The following is a 15353-nucleotide window of genomic DNA, read 5'->3' as shown; positions in this document are numbered from 1 at the left end:
CAACAGACACATCCCAGAAAGGGCAGCTGGTGGTGATGGTGCTATCTGACCATCCTCTTGAGAACAGCCCTGCCTCCTGCCCCAAGACACTGGCTTGGGCACAACCACTCTTCAGAAATGTGTGTGGCTTGGGAACTGCTGTGAAAATGGGAGGCTGCAACATAAGCTTCCCTCTGCTTTTAGACTGCAGGTCCAAGGGCCAGCAATTCTCCTGCTGCCCCACAAGCCAAGAACATGCTTCACAAAGCACCTTGAATGTCAGTGAGCAGCTCCAAATGGTGCTCCAGGCAGGAGAAAGAAGTCCCAGGAGTGTTCACCTCCTTTGCTGCTGAAGAAACAGGACTTTTCCTCTAGTGGTGCAGATGAGGTTCTGAAACTGTTTAACCTGAGACCTGTTATCAAAAGCTTAATCACTGTGATGCCCAAAGGAATATAAAGAGAGATACCGTTATTATAAATTGCAGTAAATATCTTCTATTTTTGTAAATTCCTAGTAGGACAGCCTGTGCCTTGGTTCCCTGTGCAAGTGAAATCTGTCCCTTCTCAAACCCTGCCTACATATTCCCAGGACTGACATCTTCCACTCCCTCCTTCTTGCCGACTCCCTCTCTCTCAGATGATGCAGAGTGCCAGCAAGTCCCTCAATGGTGTCATATCTGTCCTTTTTATTCATTGCAGGGTTTATTTTTAGCCTGAAACAACTGCTTCCTAAAAATGGAGTTCCTAATGACACGGGAGCTGGACACAGCTATGTAAGGTATCCAGGGCTTGGCCTGACAGCTTCTCCCGTCTGTCTCTCTCTTTGTTGTGAGTACAGGACAGCAACGTTTGCTGCTCCCCACCAGCCTTGCAGTGCTTGGGCTCAACACTAGGAAAGCAGCAGAGAGAAACTAAGAGAAACTTAGTTGAAACTTCACCTGGAGTCTCAAATTAAGAAAGAGGGGGACATTTACCCACCCTTTGCTGCACTCCAAGGGTGCCCCTATGAAGGCAATTTGCTGGATCCTGGCAGGTTTTTACCTGCTTTTCTGCTGCAAGGCAGAAGAGGGACTGAACTTCCCTACTTACGATGGGAAAGACCGAGTGATCGACCTGAACGAGAAGAATTACAAGCAGGCACTGAAGAAGTATGACATGCTCTGCCTGCTCTTCCATGAGCCTGTGAGCTCTGACAAGGTCTCCCAGAAGCAGTTCCAGATGACAGAGTTGGTCCTGGAGGTAAGTGCCGCTGCATGTCCCAGTCAGGGTCAGTTCCACAGCACTGCTCAGAGTCGTGGAGAGGAGCCACAGGACAGAAGAGTCAAATGGTCTCAGGCAGGGGAGGTTGGGCATCCAAAAGTTTGTTTAGTTGGATTTCAGTTAGCCTCTGCATGAATTCTGCAAAGCCCAGGAAAAAGCCTCTTTTGTGCTCTTCTCAGTTTGCTGGGAAATAGCTTTTCTGGATTGTCTGTCAGAAACTCAGGCAATAGCAAGTAACCTTGTGAACCTCAGAAACATGAACTCAGCTCAGCTTTCCCAAATCTCAGCACCTGAGTCCGTAGCTTGAAATTTTTTGATCCTTTCTCATTCTGTGCAAGCCAGTATCCCACTTGTATTCTGGACTGAGTCCCATTTTTTATCCCACTAGCAGCAGTCAGCCAAGAAACCTTATCAAGCTGTGCAGCAAATGAGTGTCCTAGCTCCCCATCTCAAAAGATCCCTGCTGGTGCAGCATTAAATCCCTTTTTGTTTTACTGACACTTGGTTGCCTGCTTGGAATCAGTCTATAGCTGCTTGTTAATGCAACCATTCTCTTCTGTGCTGGAAAAAGAGTGTTGTTAATTCTTTCATGAACGAATGATTCATTAATCCTCAGTAAAATAAATCACGGCAAAAGTGACAATGTAGATTTGTAGCATTCTTTCTCATATTGTAGCTGTAATCCAGGGAATCATACAGCTGCAAGCCTCGATTGTTAGGTGCATATTTCTTACCAGGAGCTTGCAAATATTCCCTCTTAACTAAAAGACATATTTGAAAAGAAAGCGAATTCAGAATTGCAGGAGAAACTCTTCAGCTTGATTTGTCAGATCCGGAGAGAAAATGCATTGCACCCCTGAGAGTGTAGGAAATGTGAATAAGGAAATATGCTTGCTGAGGGATAGGACCCAAAAAAGTTCAGTGCCAAGTTCAAGGTCTGCTGACCTCCTCAGCAAGCCTGATGACTGCTGGAAAGAAAAACCCAAAAACTAACCAGATTTTACTCACCTGTCAGGCAATGGTTACTTTCTGCAGGTGAGTGATCAAATAACATTTGGCAAAGAAAAGAAAAAAGTAATGCTTGAACTCCAGCTGAAATGAGTATTGCTGGTAGTATAATGACATTGTTGTTTAATAGGATAGCTGTTTTGTGCTTGATAGGTGTCAAACAGTTCCTAGATACATATTTATAGAAACCTGACAGAAGCATGTCCCAAACCTGGAAATGTTCAAGGCCACATTGAATGGAGCACTGGGCAACCTGGCATAGTGGAGGGTGTCCCTGTCCATGGCAGTGGCTTGGAACCAGATTATCTTTAAGGTCCCTTGCAACCAGGCCATTCCATGTTCCCATGACTCTATGGTCTTATGTCTACCATCAGTTTGAGTCCTCATGACACCATTACCCATGCTATCAAGGGTGCGACAGCTGCAATATAATCTGGCTTTAAGCTTTTATTTTTCAAGATTGGATTCAGCCATGAGTACATTAGCTTAGGATTCTGGTGATTTATTTGGTTTCCAATTGCTGTCTGCTATGGACTTCTTATGTGACCTTGGGCAAGAGACTGAGGGTTAGACCTGCAGCAGACTTTACATAATTGTAGTGCTCCAGTCCCCTAGTGCTCAGCTTCCAGCTAATGGTGCCACACACCGCTGGCACTTGTGCCTTTGACCTCAGAATTTCCAAAGCTCTTGCAGTGCTGATTCAGTGCATGTATCACAGTTTCAGAACAGTCCCTCCCCTGGACTGGGAACTGCAGCAGCAGCAATCTGACAGCCCAAGCGCAAGAGAAATCTGCAGATTGAGCACTTCTTTGCTTCTGTCACCCAGAGGGAATCAGAAGGGGAGAGGGTCTCAGAACGCAACAGAGAAGATATGGCACAGGCCAGAATGGCACTACAGTTCCCAATTTCTGTACTAATTTAACCATGGGAGCACTCTGAAAGGAGTGAGCAAGCCAGGTTGTAATCTGCTCCTTCTTGTGAGAGCATTCAACTCCCTCAGTTCAAGCCATAATGTGTTGTACCATAGGGGGTCACTCAATTTTCCCTGTCAGAGCTCATTCAGCTGCTGGACTTCACTGCATGTTCACCAGCACAGGGAGAAGGAAAGAAATATCTGCAGTGGCTCCTTGACTGAGATGTGGAGCTGTTTGCCTGTGAGATGAACTGCCTGGGATCATTATTCCTGGAAGCAGTCAGCAGCTGAACCCAGGTCTCTTGTAATTTGAGCAAGTCAGAGTAGTGAGCTGCTCTGTAGGCACAGGAGCAGTGACAGGGCTCTCCTTCCAGCCAAACCTGAGAAAAGTTCACTCAGGAAGGTTTTACATATCTAATTTCAGTAGAGAGGTCAGGACTTGGAGTGCTGGAGGTCCTTTACACCTGAAATTAAGTACCTAAGAGGTAAATACTCCAGCCCTCACTATTCTCTGCCAGCTGTCTTGGGAGGTTCCCAGCACAGGGCGCTGCCTGTGATAAGATGCTGCTTTCTAGAGCACCTCATGTTTTTTCCATCTAACTTTACTGACAATTTTCCTGCTGCTTCACATTGAGACATGCTGCTTTCACAGCCTAGCAATACAGTGTGTCTTTAGCCCCCTTTCATACAATGTCATCAGTCTCCATCCTTAGGAATAAAAGTGAGCCTCCATCCAACACACAGGCAGGTGTGGAGCAAAGCAAAGGTCTGAGATGGTGGTTAAGGGTTGTTACATCAGATTGTCTCATGGACATGCATGGGTGGGCTCATGGGCTTAAAGAATTTATGTCCAGAAAACTCCCAAATAGTCCATCCTTTCTGCTTCTCTCACATGTGCTTTATAAGAAATGTACAATTCCAAAGATCAAAGACATGAAAAATTACGTTAGACACCAAAGAAAAGAGCAAGAGGGATCCACCATGACTTCCTTGAAATATGTAGCTCATCAGTAACAAGCTCTGACTGGGGCCTCTCCCAGGAGTAAAGAACACGTGAGGCTGTCTCTTAGCTGGGTCCTTTGAAATTCCATGGGGGCTCAGCTCATATGGCAATATTTCCTTCTTTCAGGGCACTTCAGCCTTTTCTCTTCCAAGTCTTTGCTCTTCATAAAATTTGCAATAGCTTCATTATGTTTGAGATCACTGACTCTAGAAAATTTGGTTTAAAAGGGTCAACAGGTAGAAAGCTTATTAGGGAAGGCAGCTGATAGACAGGGGAGAGAGAAGAGAATCACAGTGCTCTCATTTACTTAGGAAATCAAACTGACAGCATGATAGCACATAAGTAAAGTTAAGCACTTATTTAAGAACTTTACTAAACCATAACTATGTACAGCAGACCAAGAAGTGATATGACAAGAAAAATTTCCTGCCCAAGAAAGAAGAGAAGCATGTAGGACTAAATGACACTGTTGAAAGCTGAGGATGCACACCCACTGTCACCAGAAAAGGGATGATGTCATTAAGCTGATATTGCATTTGGCACAGCACATAGGGTGTTCAACTCCCTGTATCCAGGTATACTGGATCAACAAATTCCCATGCAGCCCAGGGTCACTTTCCAGTTTAGAAGGGGAATGAAGGTGATGATCATTATGAAGTGGTCCTAGCAGCTTTTACCACCTACACTGCTGGGTGCCACCTGGTCACAACAGGCTCCAGGGACAGCTGAACCCCTCTGGCAACAAAAGCAGCTTCTTTGGACCATCGTTAGTTCATGACAACAGCTCCAGGGGTGGCAGTGCCAGCCCCTCAGGTCCAGATTGGAAAGATGGAGGCTGTTGGGTTGGTCTGTCAGGAAAAATAGCCAAAGGACTGATTTGAGATGCCTACTGCTTTCTGGCTAGGATGGAAAACAGTTGGGGAAGGATTGTTCTAAGAAAGCCCTGGGCAGAGATATCATGAGCACAGGCTGTTTCACAGCTCAGGTTAAAGGGTTCCTTTCCTTTGTGTACCTTTCTCCTATGATTCCACTCTGCACCACTGGCTACTGGAAAGCACCTGCACCTTGAGTAGGGAAAAGCCTCCATACAGGGCAATGCAGAGTTTGATCCCAGCAGTCCCAGAGATAACAGTAGCCATCACCCTGTGGTGATGTTTGCAAGGGCTCTGCACGCTCCATGAGGTGAGCACAGCGAAGAAGACAAAAACGTCTAGCAATCACAATAATTGTTTAACAGACAAGTAAAAGAAAAATCTGCTTGTCCTAGATGGTCTCAACTTTAATGAAGAAGGTTTAAGAGGGGAAAAGATCAAAGCAGTGAAGCTGTTCTGCTTTTTTTTTCTCCTCTCTATCTCCTGTGCTGTGTTTCACCCTGTCTCCTACCATCACTTCTAAGACCTTCTCCCTTCTCATCTCTGAATGTCCTAAATAGGTAGTTTGGCCTTCCAGTAGGCCAGCCCCTGTCTCTAGGAATCATGTAGCAAGAATAAATGAGTATTGGTGTTAGGGGCTTTCCTTTTGCACTTGAGAAGCTCTCTCCAGCAGCTGAGGGGTTCTCACTGTCATAGCAGGCTGCCTGTGATACACTCTGGTATCCTCTTTCTGCTGAAACTCTCTCAGTCCCAGGTCCCCTGCCATTCTTCCCTTGCCATCTGTGTGCATGTGTAATAGCCTTAAAAAAGAGAGGCTCATCAAGCCTAGATATTTTAGTACCTTCAATGCAACAGTGCCCCTGGACTGAAAGTTCGTGGAGAACTGGCCTAGCACAAGCCAGTCTGATAAGAGGAAAGAGCAGAGGGATGTGGTACTCCCCTCTCCAGATGAGGCCTAGGATCAGTCCAGCCTCTAGCAATAAATGGCAGAACAAAGTGAAACTCCTGAACATATCTGGCCAATTCTGTAACACATGGAAACACAGCCAGTATCTCCCTGTGGTGTGAAAGGGAAAGAAGGAATTTGAGTCCAGTCACAGGCAAGGATTAAACCGTGTGTAAGCTCTACCTTGTAATTCATTTATTTCCAAGTGCTGAAACTACTGCAGCTTCCAGCTCAGAATGGAAAAAGTAGTACAAGATCAGATGGTTTGGGGGTAGTTTCACTCATGGTCTTGAACACTCTTGAGAGCAGATATTCGCACAAGAGCTCAGAGCCATGTAATGCATAGCAAAAAGTCTCTCTCTGCCTCTGATGCAACACAGAATAAAGTTTTATCAGTTTAGGTATGTATACTTTATCCCAAAATCCATAGGAACCAGGAAATGAGATTCTACTTTATCCCCATCTCTAAGTATAAAAATATAAAATCTTAAAAATATATAAAATATCAGTAAAAATAGAAATATAAACCCAAGCCCTTTCTTTAAGCACCCTTTTCTGCTTGTTTCACAAACTCAGATTTCAGCCATTTTCTTTGGAAAGTGGCCATGTTTATGGGACAGTGTCTCAACACAATTTAGTCGAGGTATGAGTATAAATATGGATATACAAGACATCTTCAATGAGTGTCACAAAAATTCTCAGTTCTCTGGGTCCCTACAGAACAAGTCCTCAAGGTGAGAGATGAGGGACATCTGGCTGGATAGGCATGTGTGCAAGAGCCTGTAATAAAAGAGGTGTTTTGGCTTCTATGTCTACAAAAGAAGTGCTTCCACTACAGATAAATTAATGTAGAAAATAAGGAAGGGAGGCGGGAAAAGAAAAAGTGTGCATTGATTACTTCCCATTTGAGGCCATGTAAGTAGGTCTCAACTCAGCAACAGCCAGCAGAGTACTGATTTTTAGGAGTAGCACCCAGGGGGTTTCACTCCCTGACATGCCAGTCACAAAAACAGGTTACAGAAAGCTCCCTGTTTCACAGATGGGCACATTGACATCTAGGGACAACTGTGTGCCTTGATCTTTCTGTGTAAGTGTGGCCAAAATAATTTCCAAGGCTGAATTACCTATTATTGACATGTTTCTTTCTTTGAAGTCCCTCTGTCAGTTCCAAGTAGTGACTTTGGATAGGCTGCATGAGAAGCATCTCTCCTAAAACTGCACTTTCACAGGCATAAATGTGCTTTGAAAGGCACCTTTCTCATCTGCTAAATTATGACTGGGGAGGGGATTGTACCAACATGAGTTCTTATGACATGAGCAGAAACCAGGTGTAGTCCCAGGATCTAAAGAATGCAAATGTCTCCTGGAGACATGGCAGAACTCTGTGAGCTTGGGTTTGCTTTGCTGGCAGAGTACAAGGCCAAGTCTTCTCAGGTTTTGTGGTCTTTTTTGGCCCTGAAGTGTGGAGCTTTTATCACAGTCCAGCTGTTGCAGACAACCTCTGTAGGTGTGATAGAATCATGGAATAATTTAGATTGGAAAACACCTCTAAGATCATTGTGTCCAACCACTAACCCAGCACAGCCCATCACTAAACCATATCTCTGAGTGCCACATCTACATGTTTTTTAAATAATTCCAGGCATGGTGACTCCACCACTTTCCAGAGCAGTCATCCCAGGGCTTGACCACCATTTCAGCAAAGGAATTTTCACTTATATCCAATCTAAACTTCCCCTAGTGCAATTTGAGTCCATTTCTATTAAGACCTTGAGCTGCATGGAGACTCAGAAATTTCTGAGCCACTCCTCCCTTCAGAAATACAATTGAGAAAAAATGTGGAAAATTCCATCCACTTTGGTCTTGCCATCCTGCCATGCTAGTCAGGTTCCCCTAAAAGTGCCAGCAAGGGTTCCCGGTGTCTTTCTGCTGGGCTGGTCCTCAGGAGGCAGGGTATCACTTTTGTAAAATGAGATGCCTTTCATACAAATGCAAAATGGTTTGGGTTTGAAGGGACTTTAGAGATTACCTAGTTCCAACCCTCCTGCTGTGGGCAGGGACACCTTCCACTAAATGAGGTGTGACTTCCTCTTCAGGGTGGGTCATCACACCATGTTGCTCAAAGGCCCCTCCAGCCTGGCCTTGAGCACTTACAGGGATGGGGCATCCATGTTTTCTCTGGGCAATCTGTTCCATTGTCTCACCAGGCTCACAATGGAGAATTTTTTCTTGGCCTTATTCTGAGCGAGGGGTCCAAGAAGGGCTAGCTTGAGCTCGCACTCACCTACTCAGAGGACGTGTGTGGTGTTTGTAGTTACCATTTCAAGTTCCCTGCCCTGGACCCTGACATTTTGCAGGAGCTGACTGCAGGCTGGGGCAGCTGTTGCTCTGTGAGGCAGACTGGGTAGGGGTGGCCATGCCATGCTCGCCCACCCTGACCTTACTCCAGAGCCTGGTCTGCCAGTGCCCTTCATCTAAAACCAAACTAATCAAAGCCCATGACTGCCCTTCCTTCGTGCCTGAACTTCATTTGTGGGAAGAATGGAAAGGGGATATGATAATTCCTTTTAAACACCCGGGAGGGAGAAGAGCTATTTAAGCGCAAAGCCTAAGGACAAATGGGCTATGAATAAAACAAGTCTGGAACTACAAAGTCCCTAATCAACAAGGGGAGAACAGTACAAGGAGTCTTAAATGGACACTGACTGCTTTGTGACAGAGATTGAATGACACGATTCTGAGTCTGATGACCGAAGATGTCCTTTTGCAGCTTCTGTGCCTAAATAACAGGCAACCAGGCATGAACTCCATGGCCTAGGAAAGAAGTGACTTAGCAAGGTCCAAGTTCTCCTTTCTTTTTTAGATTTCCCTTTGCACATTGGGATTTACCTACATACATGAGAAAAGAAATATGCCCAAGGAAATGGAACGAGCAGCAACCAAGATCTCAATTCCCAGGCAGTCACTCCTCCCCTCCCCAGCACCCCGGAGGGTCAGCGCTCCCTTCTGAGCAGTGCTGATGGTGCTCATTCCTGCGTGCTCTCTGACACAGCTCCGGTGAAGGCCAGCTGCTGTACATGATATGTTCTTTTTCTGGGAACCCTGTCCAGCCCTGGCAGGAGACACTGCCATCAGCTAGCAGACCTCTGACACCTCAAACCCAGTGCAAGGAGGGCTGTGTATATTTAAAGCTTTCTTCAGTTCTTATTTCTCTCCGCTCACTCCTTGGGGAAAAGGTCTTTCTTGTCTCAAGGACCACTCTGTTCCCCCAGGGCCCTGCCTCACTGATCCTTCCTGTGGATGCCTCATGGGAGCTCCCAGCTCTCTCCCACAGCATCCTGGACTCTCTGGGATTTCAGAGGTGTTGGCTTACACTCACTTGAGTCAGAAACTGGAGAAATCTGGCTTGTTCCTGAGAGCCAGAGGCATAGGAATGACATGGGCATGTGTGGGTGAACAGCACAAGCATGCCTCTCTCCTGCAGCACCCACTAAAAGCACCCAGCTTTTTGCCCTTCATGGGCTTCACAGCAACATCCAGCCTTCAGTTTCAAAGCAGCTTTTTTGAGGCCAGAAAGAGAACCAGGGAGCAACAGCCTCACTTTTGTCAAGGACAAGGACAGCCCCCAAACTACACTGTCAGTCTCTGTTTTGGAAAGGGCAGCTTAGCGGGGTGGCCCCTGCCCGGTCTCAGACGCCTGGGGCAGCGCACACACACAGAGACACACATACACACACACGTCCCTGTCTGCCCTTGACATGCAAGTTGCACAGCGGAGTTGCCAAAACATCTGCGCTGTCGTGCCAGCAGGGACTGGCTGGGAGCAGTGGCAGGTGGCCCCTGCACCCATGGGTGCTCAGTGGCACGGGCACCAGCCTCGGTTAGCTGGCGGCTGGGGAGGCTATGCTTTGCCTTGCAGCTGGCTAAAATTAGGGATGCCTGGAGCAGATAAAAATACAGCCCTAGCTATGTGAAACCTTTAGAGAGGCAGCCAGAGAGCACGCTGCCGTATGGCTGACCCCGCTGAGCGGCTGCGCAACAATTAAAGCTCCAGGGCAGCATTTTTGAAGCATTACCTGTGAAAGCCAGCTCTGAGGGAGTGACCTTTGTGTGTTCAATATTTGGGGACTTGCCTTTTAGTCCAAGGAGTAGTGATCCCTAGGAGGGGAGGTTCAGCCTCTCCAAGCAGCTCAGGTGGTGCAAAAGTGTAGTAAGGTGGGGCCGAGATACTCTCCTTCAGTCTCCACTGCCAGCAAAGTGACTTTTCGAATGGCAGCTGCTCAGCAGGCTTCTGGCCCTGCTCTTTGATCACCACGGTGCTTCAGGACACTCTGACCTATGGAAAAACCTAAGATATTACTAGTGTGGTATGCCAGGGGGTGCTAGTGGGGATATCACAGCATTAGGAAAGAGAAATAATGGCCTCTGTTCTCCAAGAAACTTCCCAGTGTCTCAAACAGAATAGCCAACTATAGTATGTAGGTGGGAGTCCTGCATAAGGATTCAAAACTTCAGGGGAATACACTAAAAACTTGCCATCTCCTCCTGCTGTTTCTGAAAATAAAAACCTAACATTCTGGGATATAAAATCATCATCATTTCATCAACCAGGTTCTGACCATCAGCATCCACTGCAGCATTAAACAGAGTAGGAAAGAAGCAGCAGAAGAGTGTAGATTGCTTGAGGGACGTTTCCTCATCATCTCCTGTTGCTCTTCTCCCTGCATTGCTGGAGTTTTGTTCTTCCTCCACTGCTAAATAGCAAAACAGATGGCTCTCCATGGTTAAGAGAAGTGTACTCATGATGGCTTTCAGAGACACCCAAATGCCCCCACCTCTTCCTCCCAAGCCTGAGCAGCTAGGGAAGATGAGCCTTATTGTCTGTGGGAGCTCTGGGCAGGTGTTAGAGAAGTGGGAAGAAAATCCAGGCCAGAATGCCATAATGTCACTTCACAATGAAAACCGACCATGCTGAGGCAGCCACTCCTCCAACACTCATTTTTAACCCTCTCTGAGGGATTTTTGTCCGCCATTTAGCAGCAAAACTGACAAGTGCAAGGTTTGGCACAATCAGTGCTGCCTATAGCTGGAATAGGAGCATGGTCAGGCAGACAGTGGCATTTCTGCAGCTGTATAACCTAGGATTTCAGAATAACCCTATGGGACTGCTTAAATCTCCCAAAACTTCCCAGCATCACACCTAGGCTCGGATAGGTACAGTGGGTGTGGAGCTGAGATGTTGGGCAGGGAGCTGTGCCTTTCCATATCCATTATTCTGAGTGCCTGTGACTGCTGACACCATCCAGGATGAGAGGGTTCTTGCATACTTGGTAGTAGTCAAACTTCACTTTGGGCTGGACCTTCCACACATCCCAGAGGACCATTCACCCCCCTCACACTCCCCCAAATTCAAGTATGGCTATTACCTGAGGGATATGGGAGAAAGGAGTAGTGCTGCCAAATTCCCACCTCTTTTTCCCACTGCCGCACAGGAAACAGCTTGGGATCCTATGGGTAGAAAGTATGCATTGCAAAGACTTCATGAATGTCAGAATAAGGCTGCAAAATGTGGATGGGACATGAACTTGTACAGGCTCTTTGCTCAGGCTCTCAGCCAACTCTGCCAGCCCAAAGCTCTTGCCCTACCTCAGGGACTGCATGATCTGTTATGTCCAGTTCTTCCAGGGCAGTTTCTACCCTCTGTGTCTCTGTGCAGCTGTTGAAGCTAAATTACATGCTATAGAGATAGAGGCTGACACAAAGGCCGGGCTCTGGCTGGCCAAGACTTCGAGCAATATGAATTTAAAGGCAGGAGGAGGAGGGGCTGTGCTCTTAGATTACAGATGCCTCTGTCCCAAGGCCCTGAGCCAAGAGGATTGTCAGGATTAGAAACATTATCTGCATTCAAATCCCACTAGCATTATGGAATCAGAAAATACTGTAAGGGGATATATAAATGCTTGATACTGTAATGAGTAGGGGGAAATTAGCCGAACTGCTGTGCCTCTGGCATGCTCCATATTTTGCTGCCTTTTGGGGCTCAGATATAGGGGTGGGAATGTGTCATCACCTATGCACGGGTTAGACTCTCCTGCTGCAGTGGAAAACAAGGCCAGGAGCAATGCCCAGCCCCTGCATGGCATGCACTTGCAAAAGCCTCCATAAACAGCCTGCAAAGTCTCCTGCCTCCAGGATCTGCCACAGTGGGAAGGGCTCCCGAAAGTCTCGTGTTGCACAAAGACCTCCCTGTTGTGAGACTCTGCTCTGGAGAGAAGTTCAGGCTGTACTCTTCTCCTCATTGACTCATTGGCATGAAGGTCCCTGCAGAGGAGGAAGGCTGCCCACTGAGCTCCCAGCTCTGCCCCCTCAGGCACACTCACACACCATGCACAAGCACTCTCCTATATGCCCAAACTCTTGCACATCTCTGGGGATGAGCCTCTTTAGAAGAACACCTCCAAACACTCACACCCACCATACATACACCTCCAGGAGACAGTCTTGCTAGACACAGTCACACAAGCCCTGCCACACAAACAGGCACACCTCCAGAACTACTGAGACCCTTTTTGACTACTGAGCACTCCCGCAGTCTCACACAAAAAGGCTTTCATCACATCACCCACGTTTTCTTGATCCTTTTACTCTTTTCCAGCAAGCTTCCATGCTCACAGCTACAGAACTGCACCCACACCCCTCCGAAGAGCTACCATGTGTGTGCTGCATGCTGACATACAGGACTTCTGATCAATGCTTCCTTCCTTGCACATATCCCTGTTCACATTCAACCACTTGTCTACAGCAGGTGTTGCAGCTTTTCTGCATATTTCTGACCTTCAAACACTCACAAGAAACCCTAACCATCTCCTGTGTGCAGGAGTCAAGAACTACTGGGCTTAAACTGCCCTGTGTCTGACAGAACTGTAAGTAACTAAATCAAGTATGGACTGGACATGACTAAACAAGTCTTCTTCCCTTGGCCATTCTGTGTTTTCCTCTGGTCACACAGCAGCCAGAGTCTTAAGTGGTGGTTCTCAGGAGCCTCTTCCTGGTGTACACAACCACCAACAAGCAGGGATGTGCTGACAAGGTCCTAGAAAGCTGATAGTCCTACAGGCTCCATCCTTTTGTCCAGTCAGGGCAGATCCCCATAACAGGAAAAAGAAAATCTCTTCTCTTACCACCTCTCACTTGCAGATGTCTAGAGAGCTCACGAGAGGCGTCCATCTCTCACTGCAAATATGGGGCTCCAGCTGCTCTCGGGTGCTCTAAGGTGGCCTGAGCCACCAGATAGGATGTCAAACCAGATCAGTGCCTTATCAGCCTAATCAATGGATGTGCAAACACAAACTAGTGCTCTGCCCCTTTCAGACAGTGTCCACTGTAAGCACAAGCCCTGAATCTGCAGCCTTACCTTAATTTCAAAGCACTGGCAAAGAGCAGGGAAAGAGCACTGACACCCCTGTTTCCTGTGTAACACAGGCACCCCTTTTGCCTTCCCTGGTGGCATTTGCCCCTAAAGACAACAGGGCAGGTGGCTGCAGGGGGATCAAAGCTGCAGCAATGCTGTGGTGGTGGGTGGAGTCTTTTTCCTCCTGGAGGGCTTTGGGACAGCCCTGAGGAGGTGGAATTGGTGGAATGGAGAAAACAACTACATTCTCCATATCTCCCTTTTGCTCAAGCAAGGTCCCGGAGTCCTGGTCCCCAGGGTGGGTGCCTGCCACCATCCCCCAGAATTTCAGGGACTGACTGACAGCACAGGGAGCTGGCTGGCCCCGTGACACCCCGTTGCACAGGCGAGATGACTGCCCCGCCACTTTTGCTCCCTAATGCCTCTAATCACCGCTCACTCTCACCGAGGCCTGGCACAGGCAGAAGCTATTTATAGCAGAGGAGCCAAGGGGCCACGTGGCCACGGTGGCAGCGCTGCTGGGTGACATTCAAACTGGCTTTGAGTCTGGGGGAGGGAGCCAAAATGAGCTGGGGCAGGGGGGGAGATCCTCATAAATCAACCCACCATCTCTCTGGCCATGGCTTTCTTCTGCCCCACTCCAGCCTCCTGCTGCCAAGCACTGACAGCTGTGCCCTAATAGGGACATTCCTGCCCCAGAGGCGCCTGACCCCTCATCTCTATCATCCCCCGCCATCCGGCAGGGCTGGGAGGAGGAACAGCAAGAAGACCATCAGCATCAGAGGCATTTGTGCAGCAGGAAGGGAGAGAGAGGAGGAGAAGCCTCTTACAGCTGCTTGGTGGTTCTCAGAGCATCATTACTACCTTGTAGGGTCTCTAGTATGCTTGTGGTGAGGCTGTCAGTTATCCAGTGCATAAGTGGATCCATTTACAACGGTCAGTGCATCTCTAGGAGCCAATTTGGAATTCACAGGGTCTCGCCCGGGGTCGCTCTCATCACCAGTCTCTTGCAGAGCGTCTCTCCTTTCCTCACATATCTATTTTCACAAAACAGGCAGGAACTCGATATCTTCAAGAGGCCCCTTCATCAAAGATGGTGGGAACAGGGTGCAGTGGTTTTGCAAAGCTGTGAGAAGGTGAACATGAGCATGGCTGGGCTTAGATGCATTTCTTTAGTAAAAACAGGGGACCAGGATCTGGGGGCTTACTGAAGCCTGGACAAGAGGCATGACTTCAAGCACTTCATAGGAAAAAGAGCCTGCTTTGGCCACCCCATCACATGCATGAAGAAAACATGATGCTGCAGAGTCCTGCATGCACTGCTGCCTGGCACCATGCACTTCCAGAGTTAAAATGTCCATGGTCCCCACATCACACTCCCCTGCGGAGGCCACCAAGGCACCACAGAGGAAAAAGGTTTTCCATTGTGTTGGCGGCACAGGACTTCCTTCCAGCCATCCCCCCTGCTTTAGTGTCCCCAGTTCACTCAGGAGCCCTCTCCTGAGGCCAGTGTCAAACAGCACACAATAGTGCCAGCAAATTCCCTGCTGCAACACAATGGGAACAAACCCAACCCTTGTGACCTCTGGGTTATCTCAGCAGAGAGGCAGCATGTGACACATCCCACCCATTGGTGCTGTTCAACAGCAGAATATGGGTCACTTGTGTCTGTCACGTCACGCTAGCAGGGCATGATGCCCTTTAGCTACCCTGCGGTGTTAACACTACTAATGTTGGGCTCTCTGCTTCTTCCCACAGCTGGCAGCTCAGGTCCTGGAGCCCAGGAGCATTGGCTTTGGGATGGTGGACTCCAAGAAGGATGCCAAGCTCGCCAAGAAGTTAGGTGAGTCCCAGGTCTGACATCTCTAGAATAGCTTGGAGAGACTGTGGGAGTGATGTGCCTATGGGAGTCCCATAGAGGACAGCCAAATCCTTGTCACTAGGATGGGGAGGATGATGGT

The 15353-nt window shown here is 47.9% G+C and overlaps 1 protein-coding gene across 1 annotated transcript in view; it reads left to right on the top strand.

The window, feature by feature from the left end:
* The first annotated feature begins 765 nt into the window (after nucleotides 1–765).
* The window catches only part of CASQ2 (calsequestrin 2), a 34415-nt gene continuing 19827 nt past the window's right edge, over nucleotides 766–15353 (top strand). The window contains exons 1-2 of the mRNA XM_038129821.1: nucleotides 766–1218; nucleotides 15151–15235. Coding sequence (XP_037985749.1) covers nucleotides 985–1218; nucleotides 15151–15235 — 319 coding nt within the window. The 5' untranslated portion in view covers nucleotides 766–984. The remainder of the gene's footprint in view (nucleotides 1219–15150; nucleotides 15236–15353) is intronic.

This window comes from Motacilla alba, chromosome 1 (assembly GCF_015832195.1).
Source record: "Motacilla alba alba isolate MOTALB_02 chromosome 1, Motacilla_alba_V1.0_pri, whole genome shotgun sequence".
NCBI lineage: Eukaryota > Metazoa > Chordata > Aves > Passeriformes > Motacillidae > Motacilla > Motacilla alba.
Note: the sequence above shows the minus strand (reverse complement) of the source record. Positions and strands in the feature narration are given on the sequence as shown.